The sequence below is a fragment of the Pezoporus flaviventris genome, unplaced genomic scaffold, assembly GCF_033815535.1.
Source record: "Pezoporus flaviventris isolate CSIRO_AGI_PZ_B2104156 unplaced genomic scaffold, CSIRO_AGI_Pfla_v1 ptg000013l, whole genome shotgun sequence".
Lineage (NCBI taxonomy): Eukaryota > Metazoa > Chordata > Aves > Psittaciformes > Psittacidae > Pezoporus > Pezoporus flaviventris.
In genome coordinates, this window is record NW_026892561.1 from 18,225,579 (window position 1) to 18,249,795 (window position 24,217).

Here is a 24,217-nt window from a genome sequence, read left to right on the forward strand (position 1 = left end):
CACTCAGCTTCTCATGTCCTTTTCCTGCCTTCAAGCCTCCCTTTTTCTCCTGGGAAAGTGTGATGGTGGATGTATGCATGTGTGAACATGTGGGAGCTGGAGAGAGTGGCAGAGTGTTTATAAGTGTGCAGAAATCCCCCCTTCGTTGAAAGGGCTGCAGGAAACAGCCCATGACCAAGAAAAACTTCAGTTTGCTCCAGACCTGGGAAACACATGGTCCTGTAGCTCTGGGTCTTGTCCTAGCAGCTGCTACCCTCAGCAAAGCCACACAGCTCCCACCCCATGTCCTTCAGGGCTTCCCGTGCTCCTGCTCCATGCCTATGCAGCTGGGAGCACGCTGTGCCAGTGCCATAAGCTGACCGCCAACCTCTAGTTCAAGAGGAACAAGGGGTAAAACTCAGAGACACCTTTTGAAGACACCTGGCTTTGCCTTGCACAAGTCATTCTTGGGGTAGGCTATACTTATGTGCTTGGCTCCTTATGCACTAAAGAGCTGCTCCTACAGGATATGCCCTTGCTGCTCACCTGCTTCCCATCTCCATATGCTTTAGCCCTGTTTCTGCACTGGCTGGAACAAGGATGGTTCCAAGCCTAGGCAAAGAGCTTGGGTCAATGAGCTTCTGAAGACATTTCACTCCTAACTGTGCTATGGGGTTGTTCTTCACCACATCTTCTCCAACCCTCCCACTTCCACACTATTGCTGATCCTGCCACTCCTCTTCCACCCCAGAGCTCCCCAGGCTTGCAACTGACCACAGCAGTGTCACATGTGTGGGCAATGGAGACCAGCCAGCATGGCCAGGACTCTTCTGAGGACACCAGGCTCCCCAGGAGTGAGCTAAACACATGTTGGATACCCCAAATGCTTCCCCAGCTCCCCCCGCCCCCAGCTCCCTTGAGCCCCAGCTCCTCCTTGGCTCTAGCCCACATAGAAGGAAGGGTTGATCTACCTTATAGGCCACTTTGGAAGGACATCTCTTGCCGAGGCCTAGCGGTGGTGACATAAGAGTCAGCATTTCATACATCTCAGTGTAATGGATTCGGCCACTGCTCATGGAGGGGGTAGGGGAGGGAGGGAGATGCAGAGAGAGAGGAGGCATTCCCAGAGAGCAGGAAAACATACAAACAAAAATAGTACAGGAAAACAGGAGAGAAAAAAAACAAACGGACAAACAGGAGAAGAACAGGAAACCTGTTAATCAAGGCAAATCATACATGACAGACTGTCCTGATGTGGATTTATAGCACTGCTCACACAGACCCAGGAATGCTGGCAGAAAGCAACTCACCCCTCTCCTCTCTGCTGCTGGCCTCAAGCGCCTGTCTCGCTAGCAGTCTGGGGGCCCTTCTCTGGTCTCAACCCCTTTCCTAAAGCCCTCCAGCAGCCCCCAACTTGTCCCACAGGTTCCAGGGCTGTGTGCGAGTGGTATAAATCAGATACACGGCACTCAAGCCATGGGTTATTTGAGATAATGGTGGTCTGCACCACAGTGCTCTGTGGCCTCCGTAGTGTCTTCCCTCCTGGGGGGCCTGGGTATTGCTTTGCATTGCCACCTAACCCATAGCTGGAAGGCTGTGTATCCCCAGCTCGTAAGGTCTATGCAATTGGGAGGCAGCATCTTGCATAGAAGGCAGTGGGCCAGGGTCACTTGTCCAAGGAAGATGCCCAGTTGCTTCCGTCTGGCTCTGCGGATGGACCACTTTCCCACCATGCACCAGTGCAAAAGGCATGCTGAATTGGCTGAAAAAACAAAACTGGGAGGAAAAGTTGTACATGCCATGCTCCCGCCCTGGCTCTCTCCCACATGCGGCTGCAAGTTCCACCAGGTTGGAGTTTAAAGAGTCTCAGCAGAGGCAGCTGTTTGGGCCTTCCAACATTGGTGTTCATTTGGGTTTCCCAAGGGAGGCAGCTAGGATGGACCCCCACCTCATGCTCCTCTGCTCTATAAGGTCCTGCCTAGGACTGCTGCGGTGAGGAACTCTGCCAAAATGGGCCACCTGATGATGCCTTGAGCCCTCTGCCAGGCTTGTTTTCCTCTCTCTGCACATCCAGGAGGCTGCTCAAGTACCATCTCCCAGGGATCCTGTGCTCGGCCACCTCTTCTTTCCCCTGCACCAGGCTTCTGTCCTGCACTGCAATGCTCAACATTGTTAATGGGCAAGGGCAACCTCACAACCGCAAAGGCATCAACCCTTGGAGCTGTGCTGTGAGGATGCTTCTGAAGAGGAACCCATTTCATCTGGGGTGGCTTCCAAAAAAATTAGGCACTCCCCATGGGATCTTGGATTCTTCCCTACCCGTGTGCTCAGAGAAGTGTGGAAAGGGGAGAACATATCTCCTCAAAGGGTGCCACTGTTTTGAAGCAGACTCCTGGCCAAAGAGGTCCCCCACCAAGATAAGTCCTGACATTCCGGATGTAAACACAGTGATGACCACAACAGGAGCTTTTGGGGTGCAGGTATAGAACAGGCTAGGCAAGCTATCCCCTTTGAGACCAGACACCCCTAAATGGGTTGGAAAGAGGATTGATGACAATACTGGAGAATATTAAGTGGGATGATCAAGAAGTAATATCAAGGTTTGGAGTCTATAAGCAGCATCTTGGCAGAGCTGCATGTGCACCAACTTGGGGTGTCTGAAGGGGAGAAGATGGCTTCAAAATTTTTATACATGAACTCAGTGCAAAAAGAAAGCAAGACAATGATCTTCCACACACCCTTCCTGGCAAGGGTTTTTTTTTAGCATACCCAGCACACATTAAACACTGTCTTTCATACTGAGATTCTCCACACAATGAAGAAGGAATGGATTTCTGTGTAAGGAAGAGTTTGCATCAGTACCCAAGAAGGACCACACAAGAGCTGTTTTATTCTCACACATGGGCTGCACATACTGCTGCTTCTCAGAGCAGGGATCTTAAAGCATTTTGAGCAGTACAGCAGTGCCCACAAACCACATCCCCATGAAGCAAAGCACAGGCAGGCGCATGGAACGTCATTCATCTGAACAGGATGGCTCCCATGGTCCAAGCACAGGCACATCCTTGATGGGAGAGCTGACCCTCTGTCCTGTGACTGGGCAGAGATGTGACCTACAGCTATGGCCCAGAGTGACCTGTAAAACCACCAGGCACTGATGGCTCAATCGTGGTACTCTGAGAGGACCTTGTGAGTGATAGAGGAGGAAATCTGGGGGACATGTGTAGTCTTCCTGTGGTTACAAAATAAGCACTGGGCCATACAAGGCTGACAGAGCACCAGAATAGCAAGTGATGTGAGAACTGATTCAGGAATAGGTGATGTCCACAGGGATGTCAATGTCTGTGGAGCATTCACCTGACCCCTGGCCATCTCAAGGGCTACTTTTCGGGGACAGAAGTGATGCCTTGGCTCACTTTTGCATGACTGATAGAAGCAGAAGGGGTGAAGAAAGGCAGAGATACCCCCAAAAAGTGGAGCAGGCTGCCAGGACACAATCCCAGAAAGACATGGTTACAAGACCTGCTCTCCCAGCATAAGGACAGAGCTTGCTGAACTTCCAAGGGAAGTCAATGCCCCTTTCTTAGCCCACCTGAGGATAGCCTAGTGGGTATTCTTCCATACCATGCTGTACCACTGTGTTGCATCCTTTCCTCAGACCCATCTCTTCCAGAGCAGGCTGTCCACCACTCCATAAACACATCTGTGGTTGTTTCTACAAATCATCATCACATGGATAGGGGTGTGGGCTCCAGGGAGGTAAAACCTGTGCACTGTGATGTGCAGGGCAGGCTCACCAAACAGAAAGGTGGGCAGGTTGGGTTGGCATTTGGGGATCTGGACCATGGTGGAAAGATGCAACAACCACGTGGGTTTTCTTGCTTCATCAGCTGCCTTTTGGGAATTGTTGCAGGGCAGTAGGAATCCCTGAAAATCTCATGTCCTTGAAGTACCCAGTGCAGAGGGAGGAGAAGATGAAGGTAACACAAGGAAGAGATAGGGACATGACAGCAGAAGCTGGTCTCACTCTCTTTGCCTCCACTTCTCCTTCTCCACCTTCACTGCTCTGGGCAGAATCATCGGAAAAAGTCCCACAGAGCTCGTTCTTCCTAGGAAGAACTACAGGTACCTTTCTGAGTGCCAAGTGATCCAGCTTAGGAGAGCAGCATTTGCCAGTGAAGCCCTGTGGTCAATTGAAAAGACCAGCAATTCTCCCTGAAGGTATCCTCTGTTTGCAAGGACCTGAGCAAACGTCCTCAGCAAAGCCACTATCCTTTGCCAGAGATGGGACAGACAGAAGTGGAAAGACTGCAAGGAGCCCCTCCTTGAACAGATGAGTCATCTGAGATTCTTGCAAGAAGTCTCCTATCCCTAAATACCTCTTCATTAATGAGATGACTGAGAATCCAGACCTTGTTTTGTTTGGCTTTACTTCCGGTGGTCTACTTCAAGATTTCAAATGTGTGCATCATTTCCACATCCCTCCAGCTGTGGAGGGAAACAGACCCATTTTAGGGATGCTGGCTGGAAGAAGCATTACTGATATGACAAGAAGGATGTGGTGGTTACACCATGCCACACCAAGGAGCCCTATTCCTTTGCAGAACCAAGATTAAGAGCTGAGGGCATCTGAGCTTCCCTTGTACATGTCCTCAGATACTGTGAGGGAAGCAGAAGGAAGAACAAGCTTTGCAGTTCATCCTTTCATGCCACAGACACTTAGGTGTCATGGCACTTCAGAGAAGGCAGCAGGCACAGGATTTTGCCCAACAGTTGCCCCGGGATAAAATTAATATCCCCAACGAACCAAATGTGCAAGTCAGAGATACACAAGGACACCAAGTCACTGCTGTGCACTCACGGCCAGCAGCTTGGCTCATGCAGAGTGAGAGAACCCTTTAGGCTCCAGAGATATGACCAGGTCCCACCACCTCCCAGGCAGGTCTGACAAGCTAAGGACAAGGCTAGCAAGAGTCCTGTTCCCCAGAGATATGGTCATATGTCCTCCAAGAACCACACTTGAGTAAGGGTCTGTTTGGTACTGGTACTCTACCAGGGAGAGGAGTCACTCTGGCCTCCCCCCAGTCCTCACTCCCTAAAACAATGACAAAATCCCAAACAAGCCTTTGTTTCCCCCTTTCCTCCCTAGGATCAAAGCACATCTAAGCCCCCCTGCTCAGAACTCCTGCTTCCACGTGAAGGTACTTTGAAAAGCCAAGCAGGGATGGTGGCATTTTGGCCTGGCACCCTTTGAGGCTCTCTGCATGGATGGAGCTGGGGCAAGGGGCTGGCTGGGGGATGCAATTTGTTGAAACCCACCCTGGGAGGCTCTGAGCCCCCCTGGCCCCACTCATGCCTCCCCTTGAGGGGGACAGCTGCTGGCTCTGGGAGGCCGCGGACCTCTTTAAACTCGAAGGAAAGCAACATCAGGGTTCCCTCAGGAGGCGCGGTGGTGGTGGAGCAGGGGGAAGGAGGGGTGGATGGTGCGTCCCGTGGCCAGGTTGTGGCAGAGGACTGGGAGGCAAACCTTGCACGCCACCCTGTAGGGGCAGTTCTCTCCTAGGCCCAGAGGAGGCGAGATCACCCGTACTAATTTGTACATATCCTTATACGGGATCCTGCCGCTGCAAAGGAAGCACAGGTGGGTTAATAGGACACTGAGAGGGTGGAGGGGAGGATGGAAAGCCTAACCAGGGGCTGCTGGGGCCATCTGTGGAGCAAGACCCTGGGGGGGTCCATGGCTCTTCTCCTTCCGGTTCAGTCAGGCCCAGAGAGGGGAAAGCTGTGAGAATCAGCTACTGCCTTCTCCACTATGAGTCAGCTCATACATCCTCACAGTGACCCATCTTGGCCCTGTGGAGATGAACAATTTTTGGCAGTGAACACCACCCCATCGCCCTTTCTCACTGTGCCTCTGGCTGCCTACATTTGGTACGAGAGGGCTGGGATTTTAGATGGGGTGATCCTGCCGTTTGGTTTGGTTCGAGTCACCACAAGCACTTTTGGTGGAGTTGTGTCCTACCACACCACCAGAAAACCTGCACTTTCTTGGCCAGTTCTTTGGTCCTCACAAGGTCCCAGGGAGATTGGAAGCTGAGTCACTTGTATCTGTAGTATCTGGGGAACCTGGCACAGGGAGACATAATGTGACCAGCTGGTGAGCAGTGGCTGTGGCACTAGCACCTAGGTCTCTCATGGTCCGGTCCTGTGCTCCGACCACCAGATCATGCTCTGCCAAAGCTACACATTATTGGAAGCAAACCCTCCCATACACACACCCCTTCTCTTGCCCACAGAAGCACATCTCCCCAGAGCAGGGTGCAATCATCGCAGGATACAACCCATATCCCTCCTGCTCCAGCTGAAATAACAAAACGGTCAAGGCAGAGAGCTGGCAGGACCATGCAGGGACCATCAGATGCTCTGCTCCACACTCTGCTCCAGACCAGAGCCCTTTGGGAAGCAGGACCATGTGGGGTGGAAGTGCTGAGGTGCAGCATGCTGCAGCCTCCTGGGCATCCTTAGACAAGCCTGGAGGGAAATCACGCAAGGAGGCAAAGAAGAGCGTTCCTGTCTACTGAGCACCTTTGTTTCTGGTTTCTCCTTGCTTTTCTCCATCCCCTCTCCATCACTGGCCAAAGCTAACCCAACCAGCCAGGTAAAATCCATCCCTAAGCCTCCTTGGTGTTGGGCAGCTTCTTTGTGAGACCTTCATGTGATGGTCTAGGTGTCAGAATGCAGAATTGCTGCCCCACTCAAGTAGAGGGACCTATTCGGATGTACTCACCCATTCCTCATCCAGCAACTGGGGCTAGGGCTGCCTCCAGGGGCCCAGCACCACGAGTTCCTGTGCACATCCCCTAACCACTGGCCACATATCATGACAAAAGTGCATGGCTTGCTCAGAAATCAGAAGAGTGCATGGCATCAATAGAACAGGTCAGGTATGTTTTCCGAGTGACTGTCCTGGAGACGCAGGCCACCAACACATGGGGTGAGAGTGAATGAAGTACATGGTGTGAAGAAATCCTTCCCAAAAGCTGCAGGTGTGGAGCAGCTGGGTGTTTCACTGCTTTCACCTCCTCTCCCTTCTCTAGTTGTCCATCAGGACATCTACTCACCCATGCTGACCTCTCCCCCTTGCACAGGGCATATTCACCCACTAACAAGCAAACCCATCTGCCCACAGAGGCCTTGCACAGCAGCAAGAGTGCTGGAGGAGGCATGCAGGGAGGAACCTGGCCAGCACTGGGCTACACAGGGTTGGACACAAATGGTGGAGGAAACTGTGCCAGGATCTGCTGATATCAGACATGAAAAAAAAATATCTTGGCTGGAGCTGGTCTCTCGAGGTGCAGGACATTAGCAGTGGAGGTGAAGAGTTTCCAAAGGGAGTGTGTGTGGCTGCCAAGAGCTCTCAAGCTTAGATTGCTCATGCTCCTTAGCACAGCAGTAGTGGGTCATGGGGTCCAGAGGCTGTCTCTGGGTTGTGAGAAGGAGGAAGGGGCTATAAAAGTTCTGGGACTGAGTGGAGGGCATACATGCTCCTAAAGTTGCCAAGGGCTCCCCACTGCCTTAGGAATGCTCCAGACCACCTTAGGAGGAGTAACAGAGAGCAAGTTCTCTGCAGCAGCAGTGGTAGCAGAGCTAAAGCCTGGCCACTCAGGGTATGTACAGCTGTTATAAACCTGTCCCATTGCTGGGAAAAGGCTGCTGACTGCAAATGCATGTTTGCTGGGGTCCTCATCAGCAAAGGCACAAAACAAAATCTTCTCACCTCTAAGGGGCAAGCAGGCTGGCCAGTGTGGAAACGCAAGTCCCCAAACCCAAACATGCTCGAAACAAGGTCCTCAGGGCTGACAACAAATCACACTAAGCCCTGCTTTGGTGGGGAGCTGTGGGTGTTGGGGACCAAGCGATGGAACTGGTCTCAGAGCAGAGGCACCCAGCTGGTGCACAGGGACTGGGAAGGAGGCTGGGAGGAGAGGAAGAGCAGGAACCTCCAGCACTCAGGATAAATACTATGGCAAAACCGTGAACATTATCTAAGACACCTCTGCCACCAGGCACTGTAGGAACCAGGTGCTGCCCTTGTAAGGACCACAGGCGAGAGCAGCCCTTCCCTAACCATCCCAGGCATCGCAGCTGGTTTCCAGTAGTAGAAGACTGAGACACCCATTTAAAACCAGCTCTAAGAGGCTGCTTGGGAGAGAAGGACCTGACTACATACCATGCTGCTCTGTCATACTCTGCCCAGATCCGGACAAACTCATCTAAATGGTGAGGTCCCAGGATAGAGGAATCCCGAGTCAGGTATTCAAAATTGTCCATGATGACTGCCACGAACAGGTTGAGCATCTGAGTAAAAAAGGAAAATGACAAAAAGGAAAGCGGGGGGAGAGGGAGCAGAGAAGGGGAGAGGGAAGGAAGAGTTAATTGTGGGAAGATGACTCTGGGTGCAGGTTCAGGTGTTGATGAAGGGGACCCCTAGGGCTCTCAGGGGGAGGAACTCACCAGGAAAGAGCAGAAGAAAATGAAGGAGACAAAGTAAACATAAGCCAGGTCAGTGCCGCAGCGTTCATTCTCGTTCTGCCCAGATGTCGCCGTTGTGTCTGGCTCACAGCCTTTGCCTTCCAGGCAGGACAGCATGATCTCCTGCCATGCCTCTCCCGTGGCACTCCTGTGCCCAACACAACCATGCTCAGCAGCTTGTGATGGCACAAGATGGAGCTAGAGCAGGATGCCCCAGGCAGAAACCACACAAGGAGCTAGGCAACCTCCTGCCCAAATTAAACACATCTCTGGCACGCAGAGGAGAGAGGCACTGGGTCAGCAGCAACTAAGCTGGACCCACAGGAGTGCACCCATGCCAGGGTGTAGCTCCAGGCACATGGGGCTGACTCCCCCCCCAGCCAGATGATCCAAAACCCAGAGAGACAGACATCCTTTTTGGGGCAGGATGGAGAGGAGGTGGGAGGGGAAGGGGCTCCTGAGCTCTTGCAACTGTGTGCTTGCCCAGCTGGTCTCCAGTATCAAAAGCTGACCTCTACCAAACAGCCTGCAATGAGAACCTGTCCAGCCTGGTTCCTAGCACACTTCCACCCAAAAACACTACACCAAAGGAGCCTGATGGTTGCTTACCTGAAGAGGAGCATCAGGGAGCCCAGGAAGCTGCGGAAGTTGTTGTGCCGGTTAATGTGGCTTTCTTCATCTAGTTTGATATTGCCGAAAACCTACAGGAGGGAGAAAAAGGGCTCAGCTCTTCAGGCAAGAACTCATTGGCTGGGGAAGTGGCTGCGCATTTACCTCCCTCATGGGCACACAGCCCTGTACCGCAGGGACCAATCCTGCCCAAGGTCCACCACCCTCAGCACAGCTGGCCCCCAGAGCAGTCAACATCCACCCTCTGCACAATCCGTCATGGAAAAGCACCCCAGCAAACACACTGGTGCACAGCCAGCACACTGAGGAGCTGGCGCTATGCAGCCATTGGGGAAAGAGAATCTCCTTTCCTCAGCAGAGATTTGTGGTAGGCGGCAAAGGCTGCAAGAGGCCAAGCTGCCATGGAAACAGGAGCACAGAGGACCTGGGATCAATAGAGCCCAAGTGCTTGACATCCATCCCTCTGCCATGTTACGGGCATCGTCTGAGCACTGCACAGCACCCACTAGTCTTCAACATGCTGGAGGCGCAGGGACGAATCGCACTACCCTGGTAGGTGCTGGGCCATGGTCCTGGAATCTCCCAGGAGCTTTTCCCTTTGTGGGTAAATGGTCTGTGGTGCTGGGGTTGGGCACAGCAATGCAGGGTAGGGAAGGGCTCAGTGAGATAGGGACAAACCAACCACTAACCCACCATGGACAGCCAGACACCTGGAACTACCATTCCCAAGGCGAAAAGAGGCAACAAAGCCCCAGATGTGGACAATACCCTAATAATGACCCACAGCCAAGGCCATGATAAGACATTACAAATGTTCGTAAAGTGCCTCAAATAGGAAAAAATGTGCTGTTATTACTGTTAAATATTTATTCCACTTTCTGTGAACCTAAAAATATACCAAGTACGGAGTATTTTTTCCCTGTACAGGTTTTTTGGAATGTGTAATTGTAGAATATTTTCTGCCTCCAGCTATTTTGCTCAAATAACACCCACAGACTTTACTGCTTGGGGATTTGTTCACAATGGTGTTAAGAAAAAAAAATAAAAAAATCAGATACTACCACCCGGCAGGGAAGGGGCTGAGTCAGATTGTGGTTGTTTAGCATAGAGAACACCTGGAGCCAGTGCCAACATGAGAGCAGCGACAACCTGCCACAGGATTCTCAGGGCAGGAGAGATGGCGTGGAAGAGACTGAATACCAGCACTGCCAAGCACCCTCTGTGGGGTTTGCTGCGCTGTGCTCTGCCTCCCCAGAATCTGCCTGTCCTTGCGGTGCTCATCAGGCAATGGTGCTGGATACTGCAGCAGCTCACTCATCAGGCAGCACCAGATCCCAAGCGTTCACTGTTGAAGATGCTTTGTCAGATCTTCAGCGTGGGATTTAGTCATCACAGAACTGAGCCAGCCCCGCAGCACGTGTGGGGCTGAGGGTTTTAGCTCACGTGCTTCTTATTTACCATCTGGTGCCTGGAAAGCTTACATCTTTCCATGCTCTGATGACCTCCTGCTACCTGTTAGGCCATCATGGGTCTATAAACAAAGGAGCCCAAGAAGACCATCAGTGGCACGGCTACAACATAAACCCTGAGCAGAGGGACAAGGTGAATGGTGGGCTGCTAAGATCACTTCCGTGACCCAGCCATTTGGATGGGAAAGGCAGAACGCTGCTCACCAGGTCCCTCAGGCATGAAATCAGTCTCTGGGGACTCCCAGGGAGTTGGAAATAGCGATTAATTTCTAAATGAAGGGGTGGAAATTTGAAAGCAGCTGCAACACAGGATGCCCAGCTGAGCCTCCAAGACCGCATCTCCAAGGGTAAGAGGTGCAAAGGCAGCCATGGGGCTTGACTGAACTCAATCAACTGCCAACTGTGGCAGCTTCTCCAGGGCACATGGCTCTGCAGCTCCCAGAAAAGCTATTCCACCCTCAGGACCTTCCTGGACACAGTGACCAAGTGAAGCAACAGGCAGGCACGAGGCTACCTGCTGTACATAACTCTGAGGACATGGTGGTCCAGCCTGTCCGCGCCAGAGGGATGCACACCGAGATGTCTGTGCTCACCTGCATCCCAATGATTGCATAGATGAAGAAAAGCATGGCAATCAAGAGGCAGACGTAGGGGAGGGCCTGCAAGAAAAGCAGATGAGTGATCTCATTTAGCACAGGTCCAGCTCCAGAGGAGTACAAAGCACACAGTGAGGAGGTAAGCTGTGCTCATCCATCTCTCCTACAAGCCAACAAGTCATCAAGACCTTGGGAACAGCCTGCATTTGGGAGCAGCACCCCAGCACTGTGGCCTGGGATGAGACCAGGACATGTGTGGGACTTACCTTGAAGGACTGCACAAATGTCCAGAGCAGGATGCGGATGGTGTAACCCTGGCGCAGCAACTTGATGAGCCGAGCAGCCCGGAAAAGCTTCAGAAAGCTCATGTTGAAGCTGCTGGTGTTCACCAGCTGGGAGGAGATGAGAGTCAGAGGGAGGTGGGACCCCCCCCACCCTGCAGCAGTATACCCCACTGCTCCCAGCCCCTGCTTCACCTTGGTGTCTGTCAGGATGATCTCCGTAATGCTGCCAATGACAGTGATGAAGTCAAAGATGTTCCAGGTGTCCCGAAAATAATTCTGCAGAAGGAAGGAAAGAGGGAACACAGATTTGAGCTTAGGGATGGCAAGTCTGAAGGATGCTGGGCCACAGACCAAGGCTGCTCACGGACAATGGCAGCAGCAGCAGAGACCTGGCTGCCCATTTGTACGCCACCAGTCTGGAGCACCTTCCTGCGTCTGAGATGGTGGCAGACCCAAGAGTGTCTGCGGCGAGCATCTTCTCCTAGGAAATGACTCACATATCCAACAGGTCAGCCCGGTGCAAGGGAGTGGGAAAAGCAGCCACAGCCAGCCCCGGTTAGGCTGCAACTGCTCATCAAGCTGACTCTCACAGCCATGAGGCTGCTTTGCCCTCTTCAAGGGCACCCAGACCCACCTCAGCCCCTGCTGGTTTTGCAGCAGTTGGTGCAACACCAGACTTGACCATGGCTGGTGCTGCTAGGAGTAAGGAACTAGAAACCCTCCTGCTACAGGACCTCACTTCCCAGTATGCATTACAAACAGGAAAGAAAATATAACAGAGCAAATCCAACAGTTGCTCATAAGCCACAGAGTAGCTGAAGAAAAGGCAGTCCATGGCTTCAAGTCTTAAATGAGTAACTGGGGACTTGAAGACTGAATGAGGCAGGGAGGTCTAACTGCTGGTCACATCTGGTCCAATTGATACGCCCAAGGAGAGCAATGCACTAGCATCTCATGGCTCCTGGGGTTAAGGGACTGCAGCCCCCAGCATAATTGCAGCAGCAGTTGGCTTTAGCAGAGCAGCTGCACAAAACATACTCCGGGTCCAGGCACTAGAGTACTGCAGAAACAAGGCAAAAAGCAAAGCAATGGTGTGGCTTCCCCCACCAGCATCCAGCAGTGAGAAATTTAGCGAGAACCAAAGAAGTGATTCCAGCCTAAAAGCAGCTCTCAGGCTGGGACCCAAAATAAATAGCAACAACCCCACATTATTAACACCTTCCCTCTGTGATGTGTGTGCTGCCAAAGTCCAAATTAGTACCCTCATCAAGAACAGGAGCAGCCACTCACCAGGAAGCCAAAAGCTATGATCTTGAGGACACACTCTAAGGAGAACACCATGGTGAATGCGATGTTCAGGTACTTCAGGGCCAGCTCATACGTGTATGGAGCAGAGTAGTACTGATGGAAAGAGAGAGACATTGATAGCTAGGAGGGGGCCTGCCAGCCTTTTGGCTAGACTGTCCCAGGGAAGACCTGTGGTGGACCATATATATTCCTTGGCTCAAGACTATCTCATCCTTCCCCTCTCCACACCTCTCTCAGGCCAGCTGCCACTCCTTCTCAGAAGGAAGCATGGAGTAAATCCAGATCTTTCTGCAGTAGTTAAGAAGTCCAGATCATTTGTGTCATCTTGTTTAGGGAACATCTTGCCTCCAGTTTGGGGCATGTGGTGTTTCAAGTGACTATGCCAAGGAATACATGCTTAGACTTTGCCTCTAAACATCTCCTAGAAACAACCAAAATACCCCCCAGTCCCATCCTCCTTCTCCCCACTGCCCCAGACAGGACAGGCTTACTCTGACCAGCTCACCTTCATCATCAGCACCACAGTGTTCAACGCTATCATGGCCATGATGGTGTACTCAAAGGATGGGGAGACCACAAAGTGCCAGACCCGGTACTGGAAGGTGTGCCGGTTCTGGGGCATGTACCGTGTGAGGGGTTTGGCACTGATGGCAAAGTCAATACAGGCTCTCTGGAATAAAACAACATGCATCAGACCCTGGCCAATCGTAACATGGGCGACAGCAGCTGCCACACTTTTTTCCTTCATGGGCTGGGCAGGCAGGTGACTCACAAGTTTCTTACACCTTTTCAACATCTAGGGAGCTCCAAGCTCCGAAATTGCAGAAACCCCATGGAAACATCCCCTTTCCCCCTCCCCAGACCATACCTCATTCTTCTCCAGACTGCATTCCTCCATCATTTTGTCTCCCTGCTCTTGGAATGTAATGATGATGAGAGCCACAAAAATGTTGACGAAGAAGAAAGGGAAGACCACAAAATAGACGACATAAAAAATGGACATCTCCATGCGGTTGCTGCGACTGGGCCCACGGTCCTCCTCCGTCACATCCACTGAATGCTGCAGCACCCTGTGGGCAGACAGGTGAGGAAAAGCAACCAGAGATATGCCCATGTGGCACTTCTCACGGGACCCCCTTTGTACCGACAGTTCTGTTTGTTCACACTTGTAACAACGACAAGATAAAGCTCTGCTTTAATCTACTTTATAAGGATGACTCTTGTAAGTGGCTACAGCTTGCTTTATGGTGCTTTGTTTGTGCCTCTGATGGAAAATGGATTTTCCTGTGCTCTATACAGTGAGAAAAAAAGTTGCCCAAGCTCACATGAGCATGGAGAGAGGTGTAGTCCTACGGTCATCTCCAAAATTGATCTAAAATATTGCTCAGAGCCACACAGGATAAGGAATTACCCATCATTGACTCCCCAAGGAAGAAGCTAACCCCTCCACAGTCCCAGCCTCATATGGGGGCTAGAAGTTCTTTTGTCCTGACGCAATTTCTCACCGTCCCTCTCCTCCTCCCTGACCAGCATTTCCTCTCTCAATCCTGCCTGAATGTAGCCAGTTATTAACCCAACCACCCCATTCAAGGGGTCAGGTGAAGCAGAATACTCACTGGGGCCAACCCTCGCCAGTGGAGACTGTGAAGAGAGTGAGCAAAGCCCAGATTATATTGTCATAGTGAAACTCATGGCGCTTCCATTCCCGGCACTTCACCTCCATCTTGTTCTTCTCATGGTCCACATAGTTCCCTCTGCAAGGTTGGGAGAGAGCAATGACCTTGCTTTTTAAGCTGCCAGACTATGAGACAATGGCTTCACACCCTGGGGCAGTGTGTGTGCACAGTGAGGGGGCACCTCTGTTCCTGCAAGGCTGGAGGGAAAAATGGGGAGAGGCTGGATAACAACCTGGGCAAAAGCAAATGGGAAAACAGAAGGCAGAAAAAGAACAGGAGCAAAATACAGGGCTCTGCATCTCGCATCCCATGCAAGGATGCACAGTCCTGATACAGCACTGGGGACAGGGCTCAGCCCATGCTGTCCACCCCAAGAGACGATGGCCAAGAGTGAGTCATGACCAAGGACTTAACTGAGAACCATAGAAGACAGTACCCTGCCTTTACTAGAGGTGTCAGCGGCATCGGACCTACTGAACAGGGCACCTACATGCAGTCCTTTTCCGTGTCCTTAGAGCTGTCAGTGCAGTAGAAAAACTTCCCCTTGAAGAGCTGGACAGCAATGACAGCAAAGATGAACATGAAGAGCTTGTAGACGATGAGGATATTGAAGACATTCTTGAGAGAAGTCACGACGCAGTCAAAGACAGCCTGAAGGAGAGGGCATAACTCACCTTGGGGAACTCACAGTCTTTGCAAATCGCACGACCAAAACCAAATCTCTTTACAAAGAGATTTTCCACTATCATGTGGAAAAACATCTTTCACTTGTGGTGGGGAAAGGAGAAAAGAGCTGGGACTTCTCACAGGCAAAAAGCTATTTCAATAACAAGTTTAACACCCAGAGTACCCCCAGCACACACGTAGACACCACACAGCCCCTGAGACAGAAGCAGATGAATATTTATATCCTCAATGTTCTCTGCAACCAGGGTAGGAGACGGGATTATTCCAATTATGCAATTAGCAGAACTGTAGATCAATTAGTAAACACTTCATTGTTTCACATCATCCCACATAACAAGACAGAGCAAATACCTCTGCCTACAATAGCAGCACCTCCCCAGGCTGTGTTCTCAGGCCTAGTTCCCACAGAACTCTAAGGAAGAGAGGAATGTCCTTATCCCTGCTTTGTGGTGGAAACAGAGGTGTCCAGAAATGAACTGGCATGGGCTGAATCCATCCACTGATCAGGAAGAAATCCGGGGTCAAAACCCAAGTCTCTGGGGTGCCACCCTGGGTCTCATGCATCAGCCAAATAACCTCTTGTAAGAAAAAAGATAGGGCTTCCTTGGTCTCTTTCTCCTTTCTGGTTCTATACTCTATCAGCTAAGGTAGAGAAATCCATAATCCTACTGTTGCTGCATAAAAAAAAAATCTCTATTGAGATGGGAAATCCCCCTCCAGTGCAACACCATGACAGCACAGCACACACAATCCAAAGGTGTTTGCAAGATGCTTTGGAAAGAGATTTGAGCTATCGCAAAGCCAGGGCAGCTTATTTTATCAGGGGAGTACCTGGCCTTTGCTGCCTCATGTCCACTCCAGCCCCAGTTTCCCTGGCAAAAGAACTAACTCTGACACCTTACAGGGATACAGGCTTGCTTTTAATAACTCATTGTACCTTCAGATATGAAGCAGCCTGAAGGATGTTGTGCTTGAAAATGGGGCTCTGAAAACAGCAAATGCTTTGAAAACTACTTGCTCATTGCTCACGAGCAAATCAATGTGAATGGTCCCTGCACCCACAGGTCCATGCTGAAGAAGACAGATGTAAGACAGGAGATAGGGACCATTACCTTCAGCTTGGGCAGTCGCTTGATAGTTTTCAAAGGCCTCAAGACTCGTAGCACACGGAGAGACTTGATGGTCTTGATATCCCGGCCCTTGTTGGTCCTATCACATCAGAGGGAGGCACATGCACCCAAAAATGAAACAGAGAGACAATAATCTTGCAGCCCCAGATAGATTGTCTAGGGGCTACAAATGATGACAACTCCCCCACTGCCACTTCCTGCACACGTAAGGATGGGAACAGGGGACCCACAAATGTGCAACTGCTGAGTGCTCAGCCCATCTAGATGAGTCTACTTCAGCACACTCAGTGACAGCTGGCAGAGATGAAAAAGAAACAATTCTCTCCTCCTCAGAATTAGCACCTTTCCCTTTTGCTGGGGAGCAGCAACCTTAATAAATCCCCTCGTTGTGGGAAGCAGTGTGATGCCAGGTGTCCTTTCCCTGAGGAAAGGCATGCTGCCTCTCCCCACGTCGCTAAGCCATGCCGCTCAACAGGGCAAGGAGGTTTGCTTCCCGCTGCAGGTATGTGCCATTTGCACATGGGGCTTGCAGAAGGCCACCAACATTGCAAACTGTTTTCTACCATTACTACTGGTTGCAAGACATTCATAACGAAATGAGGGAAATGCACTCAACGGGTTGTACATGCAGGTGTCTCACAATATCTTTTTCATCCCAGTTTAAACCTGAGATTCATGGTCCTTACTTTCAGGTTAGAGTGCTATGGAAGCACCTGCTCTGTGCTTAGTTTGTTCACATAAATGCTGTCACTTACAGCTTTCTGCCTTATTCCATCAGTACTACATAACATGGTCAGCCTGGTCTTCTATCTCACACACATATAATACCTCAGCCCTCTCCTCCCTCTCCAGATCAGGGCTGTACTTGCCTCCACCCCAAGTCAGCTGAGGCAGAGCTTACCAGTAGGGTTATATAGAAAAGCCCCCTCGTGACCCTAATTTATTGAATAGGGTGATTAATCAGAACCACAATACCATTTTTAAACCTTGCCTTTTAACCAAAGCCCATGGGCTGGAACCCAGGGTGGAATAGAGAGGCCCTGGTGAAGATGACACAGTTTAGATCCACCAGGCACCCTCAAAAAACATCGATGAAATGACTTACAACAACAGATGCTCCAAATTACACAGCTCCTTTGAAAAGGCTAATGCAACAAGGAGCACAATATTGGGCATAATCATGAAGAGATGCAACCAAACCACTAATTCATAGTCCTCCCTAGGAGCACAGCCTCACAAATGCACAGGAAGCAATTGTACAAACAGGACTCACTTTGCGCCTTGCAGCTCCTGTTCTGCTCAGTAACACAGCCTGGGTAAATGCCTGGGGCATCTGACTCAGGGCTGGGGCAAGGATTTGAGTGCTCAGCTGGTGCAAGCTGCCATCAAGGACAATTAAACTGCAGTGCTTTAGATCTGACAAGGAGGGACCTCTTCAGACTTCAGAAAGCCTCCTGTGAAATTGGTTGCTGAGTCTACAACCAAGACTGAGCTCTCCCCAGACCCCTGCACTTGGCATGAACCACATCCCATGTGTCCCTGTGGTACTTCAGTGCTGGCAAAGCCTCCACTAGGGCAGAGCGCTCTGCTCTGAGATGGACACCACTTTTTCTGTGCCCTGCTGCCCTGGGTGTGCTTCACACCATCTATGTGTACCACACAGACGTTGAAATCTGCAATGAAAGCACCTTCCTCTGAAGGCAAGGAATTGCATTGCTTGCAAAGAAAATCCCACCTGCACTCTCCCAGAACACATCGCCTTTAATGTATCCCAGGGCAATAGAGAGATGCATGCACAACAACGTACTCCAGCCTCTGCAAATGCAGCCCAGGTTTCAGACAGACACCCGCCTGCACCCATCTCCCCAGGGCAGCACCCCGCAGTGACGTGACTGGCATAGTTACCCCAAAGCATTCCTGTCGGCGATCCAGCCCGGCAGCCAGGAAACAGCACCAGAAGAGAGAAGGAAAAAGAAAGAGGAGAGAGAGAAGGTAAGAAAACCATAAGGGGAGCTGCAGGGGGATGACTGCAGTCTCTCAGGTGCAGGGACCCTGTAGCAGCCCTCGCTGCCCCATGTCTAGGTTGAAAGGCACGATGAGTAGACTACCCTGTATCCTCCAGGATGGGGCTTATATGCAAGGAGGGACTCACCCAGCAAGCCAGGAGCCCCCTGCCCACCCTGCTGGAGATTTTAGGAGAGGGGCACATAGTGAAACCCCTGCTGCGAGAGGAACTGCAGAGAGTGGGACAGTGGGTTAACAGCAGGTAGGCACATGGCGCTACTCAGTCAGGAGTTAGGGAGAGACCTTGGGACTTGGCCCCAGCCAGCCAAAGGCAGGTGGGAACCTACCTGCAAGGCTACAGTAGTTCCCATTCAAACAGGCTAATTTCTGCTAAATCACCTCCATCAAGAAATCCACTGATTAAGAGCCTGAGATGCAGTGCAGCATCTCCTACAACCCAGCAGGTCATCTGCTTGGACAAGCGAAGGTGGTCTACAAGGTCCCTTGCTGGAAACCAACCTCTGTCTTTTCCTTGATCTGAGTCCCTGCCACCTGCATACAGTGCTCAGCACTGTCAGTAAAGCCTAAGAAGTAAAATGTTTCTTAAAAAACATAAAAGTAACCCAAAATTCTAGGTGTACGTTAGTGTAACAGATGGAAGGTGTGTTGAAAATGTGACAGTTTAACTTTGTAGCACTTCCATGATGTGATATCAGACCACTGTTCTGACTAGCCTCTCCCCAGATTATTCTGCAGTAGGCACAGGTCATTTTTGCTTCCAGACACTGGTGCTGACAGGCACAAGGAATTGCTGCTTGGCAAGGAAAGAAGCCCCTTTGCTGGGTACCTCTGTGTGGAGAAACACCTGCTCTTGCTCACCAGGTAAGAAAATGAGAGCTACACACTGATCACCCAACCTTTTCACCACTCAGCCTTTCCCACTGCTGCAACCCCACAGGCAGAGGCATCACTGCCTCCCGGCAGCTCTGCAAAGCTGCAAGTGAGCACCGCTCCTTTGCACAATGCCTATCAGACAGTGCCATGGGAGGCAAAAGTGAGCAGGGTCTTTAGTTATGGTTCTGGTTATTTCAACTAATTTAATTTTAACTCTTTGGAGATTTACGGTTTTATATTGGGCTTTTTATTTAGGCTGCATTTGGATTGACGTATTAGCTTTCCACATGGAGAGCTACAGATGAGCCAAGACAGTCTATTACCCAGGATGTATGGGCTCCGAGGAGGCAGTGGAGAAGCCACTATAGCACACGAAGAGATGGCTTTACAGAAGGACATCTGCTTATTGGTGATTTTGATGTGGCATCAATAGCCAGCAGATGATGGTGGTGCCACTGGATGAGCTAAGAGACCTCCTGCTCTGCCCACAGCTACCCAGGAGCCCTGTGGGAAAACCAAACTGCAGAGGGAGGCAAGAGGGGCAGAAAACGCAAACAGCACAGCATGTCCCAGCAACACTTCTACCAGGAAGTACTTCTACCCTGTCAACAGCTGCTCTCAACCACACAATTACTGCAGCCACCCTGTGGGCATTGTTTTGCCCACTGTGGTGGAGGTAAGGAGAGGGAGAGAAAGGACACTTACCCTCACCCCAGCCCCGTATCAAACTGCTCATGGAGGGAGAAGAAAAGGAGGTGATTCAAACATCACCACCAGCTCTCCTCTCAAAACCAAGAAGGGAGGAAAAGAAGGAGGGAGGGAGAGCAATGGGTTGGGACACATATAAGTGTAGAACATCCTGCAGCTCTGCAGCAGCAATGGGCTGCCAAGGGGAGAGGCAGGTGTTCTTACAAATGCTTTATAATGTATAAACCCATCAGAAATCACTGCAGCTCCTTTGTTCCCCTCACCCCCAAAGCCATGAGATCATCTCCAGCAGGAGCCACCATCGGATGTGGGGGAGGGGGACAATACTGCAGGTTTACATTATAAAGATCCCTCATCCCTGACTCAAGCAACTCGGTGTCTACCTGGCTATAGCTGCAAGAGTGAGCAGGCGACATAGATTCTTACTGCATTGCCACAGCCAGTGGGGGTGCTCACCCTTAAGAATTCAGCTGCCCTGAGCCCAAAGGGACCTGTCCTTCCCTTGGGAGGCTGGGAACAGGTGGCAAGTGGAGCTAGAAAGGGCACAGCAGCTTTCCCACATGCTCAGCACTGGCACATGGGGATCCTGCCAGCCCCAGCAGCCACTCCAGGAATTGTGTTACCTTTGTGGGGTGGGGGCAAGAGAACAGTAAACTAACAGATTATGGTACTGTTAGCAGGGGTAAGGACATCCCATCCACCCAGAAGCAGGCTGAGCCATCAATCTATGGATCTCCAGCCATCAAAAAGTCTTGATGGAAGACTTTCCTTCCAGCCTTGGAAGGAAAATGCTCCCTTGTCCTCCTGAAATTCCCCAAACCACCCAGGGCATCTTAAGGCTGCTGATGCCCTCGGGCCCGCCCCCCCACCTTGGCATACTCTGAGGAGCTGTCCAGACAAAAGAAGGCTCAGCCAGACCCTGGAGATGCTGAATCCATCCTGGGAGGCTCAGAGCAACGTCCTCAGCTGTCAAACCTGCCCCATGGTCTTTCCCCATGCCAGGGTCTGCCGTCAGCCCCCCTTCTTTGCCCAGGGGCTGGTTCATACCTGTGCTGAGCAAGCTGAATTCTCCTATGCTCCTCCCAAGGAGAGAGCAGTGGCAGAAAGCATCAGGAGAGGAAGCGGGTGAGAAGGATGAGGAAGGCAAAAACAGTGAATCAGGGAAGGTGCAAGTGGGTAAGAGCAAAGGAAAGGAGCTGCCACCTGGCCTTGGGTGAGAAGGGAGGGATGGATTATGGGCTGTAATCCATCGAGTGACCTCAGAGCTTGGACTCAGCCACCCCAAGGGCCTCATACAGTACCTGAGCTGTGAACAAGGAGAGGTTTCCAATCCCTCTCACCAGCACTAACGTCACCGCAGTCAGTGTCAAAAGCACAAAGAGAGAACAACAGCACGACAAAGGAGCGTGAGCCTTTCCTCTCTTCTCCTCTCCCTCCACAGGCACTAATGAGGAACCACAGCCCTGGGGAAGAGAGGGTGTCCCTTATCTGCAAGCGTCACACTGGCACCCACTCTCTGGGTACCAGCACATTCTCCCTGCACTCTCACTGTACCTCCTGTCCAATCAGCAGCACAGAGTGGGGCAAAGCAGCATGAAACTCATCCCTGGATGCTCCTGCCCTCCATGGCATGGGCGCCAGAGACATTAAGCCACCCTGCAGAGGAAGACCTGCGGGTGCCACAAGCTTGGTACTGGTGCCAAACTGCAAGGCGATGCTCAGTGGGGACATACTACAGAGCAAGCACCCTGCCCTCACTATGATGCTGCAAAGGATGCAGGCACAAACCCCACTAGCTGCATCCCCATCCCTGCAGGTATCCAGGGCAATGCTCTCTCCCTAGAGCAGAGGAAAAGTCACCAGCTACATGGGACCATTTCCAGCACAAACATCTTTGGAGGGGAGCTCTACCTGACAGGACGCTGCTTTTTTTGTGCACCAGGAGGCATACCAGGTGTATAACTTTGCCACCCTCAGGTCTTTTTACCTCTCTAACAGTCCCTTCTGCACTCTTTCAAGTCCACTTTCACCACCAACATCCTAGCATCTCCACCTTGCCTTGCCTTGATCCCTGCCTGCTTGCTCACCAGCATTTGACAAACAAAGAGAAATACATCTCCGGAGCAGCCACGCACCACTGCCAGAAGCCGTCCCAGAAACAGAACAGAAAGGTGCAGAGAAATAAAAACAAAAATCAAGGTCTAGCAGCTGTAACACACAGTTGCATCTTCCTCCCACCCCAGGCAAGGGAAGGCAGGGAACTGACAACAACAGCCACTTACGCCAAGGCAAAAGCCACCAGCGCTCCCACCACAACGATGAAATCCAGGATGTTCCAGAGGTCTCGGAAATAGGAGCCATCCTGCAGGATCAAGCCCTGATCAATCATCTGGAGAGGAGAAACGTTGAGAAAAACAGGCAGGGAATAAGCAGCTTGGCCATGAGGTGGAAGCAGCTGCAGGCAGGACATGCTGAGGGACAGGGACATTGATGGGGAGCAGCAGACCTGTCCTCCCTGTACCTTGGGTATATATCAAAGAGCATCATATTCTGTAGGAGCCTGGAGGCTGATAAAACAGTGCTGAGCACTCTTGACTCCCACTGCTAAGTACCAGGCTTTAGGTCACCATCACAGAATCAACTAGGTTGGAAAAGACCTTTAAGATCATCAACCCCACCACTAAACCGTGTCACTGAGGGCAAACTGATCTCCCCTCAAAATCCCCCCTCATGGTTGCCCCTCATAATCTCCAGTCACAGCCACCTCTCGTCTGCCTCCTCATAGTTGCCCACACTATATAGCTGCTGCCCCTACCCCTCATGGCCACCCCTCACAGCCCATGGCTGCCCCTGCTCTTCCCTCATGAACAGCCCTCATGGCCACCCCTGATCTCGTCTCATGATCTCCCCTCATGGCTGCCCCTGCTCTCCCCTCCTGATCTCCCCTCACGGCTGCCCCTGCTACCCTCTCATGATCTCCCCTCACCCTCATGGCTGCCCCTGTTCTCCCTTCATGATTTCCCCTCACCCCTCATGGCCGCCTCTGCTCTCTCTTCATGATTTCCTCTCACCCTTCACAGCCACCCTTGCTCTCCCCTCATGATCTCCCCTCACCCTCATGGCTGCCCCTACTCTCCCCTCATGATCTCCCCTCACCCACATGGCTGCCCCTACTCTCCCCTCATCCACATGGCTGCCCCTACTCTCCCCTCATGATCTCCCCTCACCCACATGGCTGCCCCTACTCTCCCCTCATGCTCTCTCCTCACAGCTGCCCTTGCATTCCCCTCCCCATCTCCCCTCATCCCTCATGGCTGCCTCTCCTGTCCCCTCACCATCTCCCCTTCCCACTGACCGACACCCCTGACATGCCTCGGCAGTGGTGGGAACGGTGCGTGCATTCCCCACCCACTCATTGTGACTCCAAAATCATCCAAATTTAGGACCAGAACTTAAAACCTGAGCTATTTCCCACTTGCTGCATGGACTCGGCACCTCCAGCACAGCCAGCCTGCAAGGGCTCTTACCTTGATAACCATCTCGAAAGTGAAAACGCCGGTGAAGACATAGTCAAAATACCTCAGGACCTGCAGAGAGAGGGCACAGGTGCTCTGCAGCCACTGCCAGGCAAACAGGCTTGCTTGTGGCCACCCAGAACCCATCACCACCCCTCATCAGGGCCCGCTTGGCTCAGGTGCAGATGGAGGGTTGGCTTGTTTGCCCCATCCTAGCCTGTTCCCTAGGAGTTCAGGACAGCCATAAATCCAGCCTGTGTAGGTGGATGGGAAACATTTCCTGTGCATGGTGCAAGCAGCTCTGAAATCTGTGAGCCAAAACCATGCTCGCCTGTAACAGTGCCTGTGCGCATCAGCATCTCCCCAGTTTAAGCTACTTTACTGTCAACAAGGTGCCCTGGTCTGCTCCCCAGGCTCCAAACCCCAAGTGTGGGAAACTGAGAGCAATTTTCAGGGTTTATAAAGGAAGGTGATGGGAAAGAAGTCAGACCCCATGGCACTGTGCAGGTGCTGCCACTGGCTCCCCTGATCCATGTCCCACATGTGCCCCACCATGGAAGCTAAAGTCCTACAGCACCTCTGCCTGCATTGTCTGCATGATAAGGGGAATGGGGGACGTTTGCAATCACTTTGTTGCGGTCGGAGTTGGTGAGGACAGGATCCTCTGCTGCAAGGGCAATGCTGCTGGCGGCGATCACCAGAAGGATGCACATCTCGAAGTAGCGCAAGTTCACGATGTAGTGGCAAGCCCTCCGCACCCTGCAGGGAGACAGCCTGACTTGTGAGCCTCTGGCATGGCCCATGT

General features: G+C 51.7%; 2 protein-coding genes across 12 annotated transcripts in view; one reads left to right on the forward strand and one right to left on the reverse strand.

Annotated features, from left to right (window-relative positions):
• LOC133268612 (regulator of G-protein signaling 16-like) overlaps window positions 1-24,217 on the forward strand; it is a 427,729-nt gene that overhangs the window by 183,210 nt on the left and 220,302 nt on the right. The gene's annotated exons all lie outside the window — the stretch shown is intronic.
• CACNA1E (calcium voltage-gated channel subunit alpha1 E) overlaps window positions 1-24,217 on the reverse strand; it is a 114,693-nt gene that overhangs the window by 11,988 nt on the left and 78,488 nt on the right. For 4 of the 11 annotated variants that reach the window (XM_061451968.1, XM_061451966.1, XM_061451971.1 and 1 more), the window contains 16 exons: window positions 24,042-24,171; window positions 23,425-23,484; window positions 22,180-22,286; window positions 18,197-18,208; window positions 16,274-16,370; window positions 14,965-15,125; window positions 14,415-14,552; window positions 13,667-13,868; window positions 13,304-13,468; window positions 12,781-12,891; window positions 11,473-11,766; window positions 11,204-11,269; window positions 9,121-9,212; window positions 8,494-8,659; window positions 8,210-8,337; window positions 5,507-5,603 (listed from right to left, as the gene is read on the reverse strand). In XM_061451968.1, coding sequence (XP_061307952.1) covers window positions 5,507-5,603; window positions 8,210-8,337; window positions 8,494-8,659; window positions 9,121-9,212; window positions 11,204-11,269; window positions 11,473-11,766; window positions 12,781-12,891; window positions 13,304-13,468; window positions 13,667-13,868; window positions 14,415-14,552; window positions 14,965-15,125; window positions 16,274-16,370; window positions 18,197-18,208; window positions 22,180-22,286; window positions 23,425-23,484; window positions 24,042-24,171 — 2,026 coding nt within the window. Of the gene's footprint in view, window positions 1-950; window positions 1,048-5,506; window positions 5,604-8,209; window positions 8,338-8,493; window positions 8,660-9,120; window positions 9,213-11,203; window positions 11,270-11,472; window positions 11,767-12,780; window positions 12,892-13,303; window positions 13,469-13,666; window positions 13,869-14,414; window positions 14,553-14,964; window positions 15,126-16,273; window positions 16,371-18,196; window positions 18,209-22,179; window positions 22,287-23,424; window positions 23,485-24,041; window positions 24,172-24,217 lie in introns of all 11 variants that reach the window. The other 7 variants (XM_061451974.1, XM_061451972.1, XM_061451973.1 and 4 more) reach the window with 5 other exon arrangements.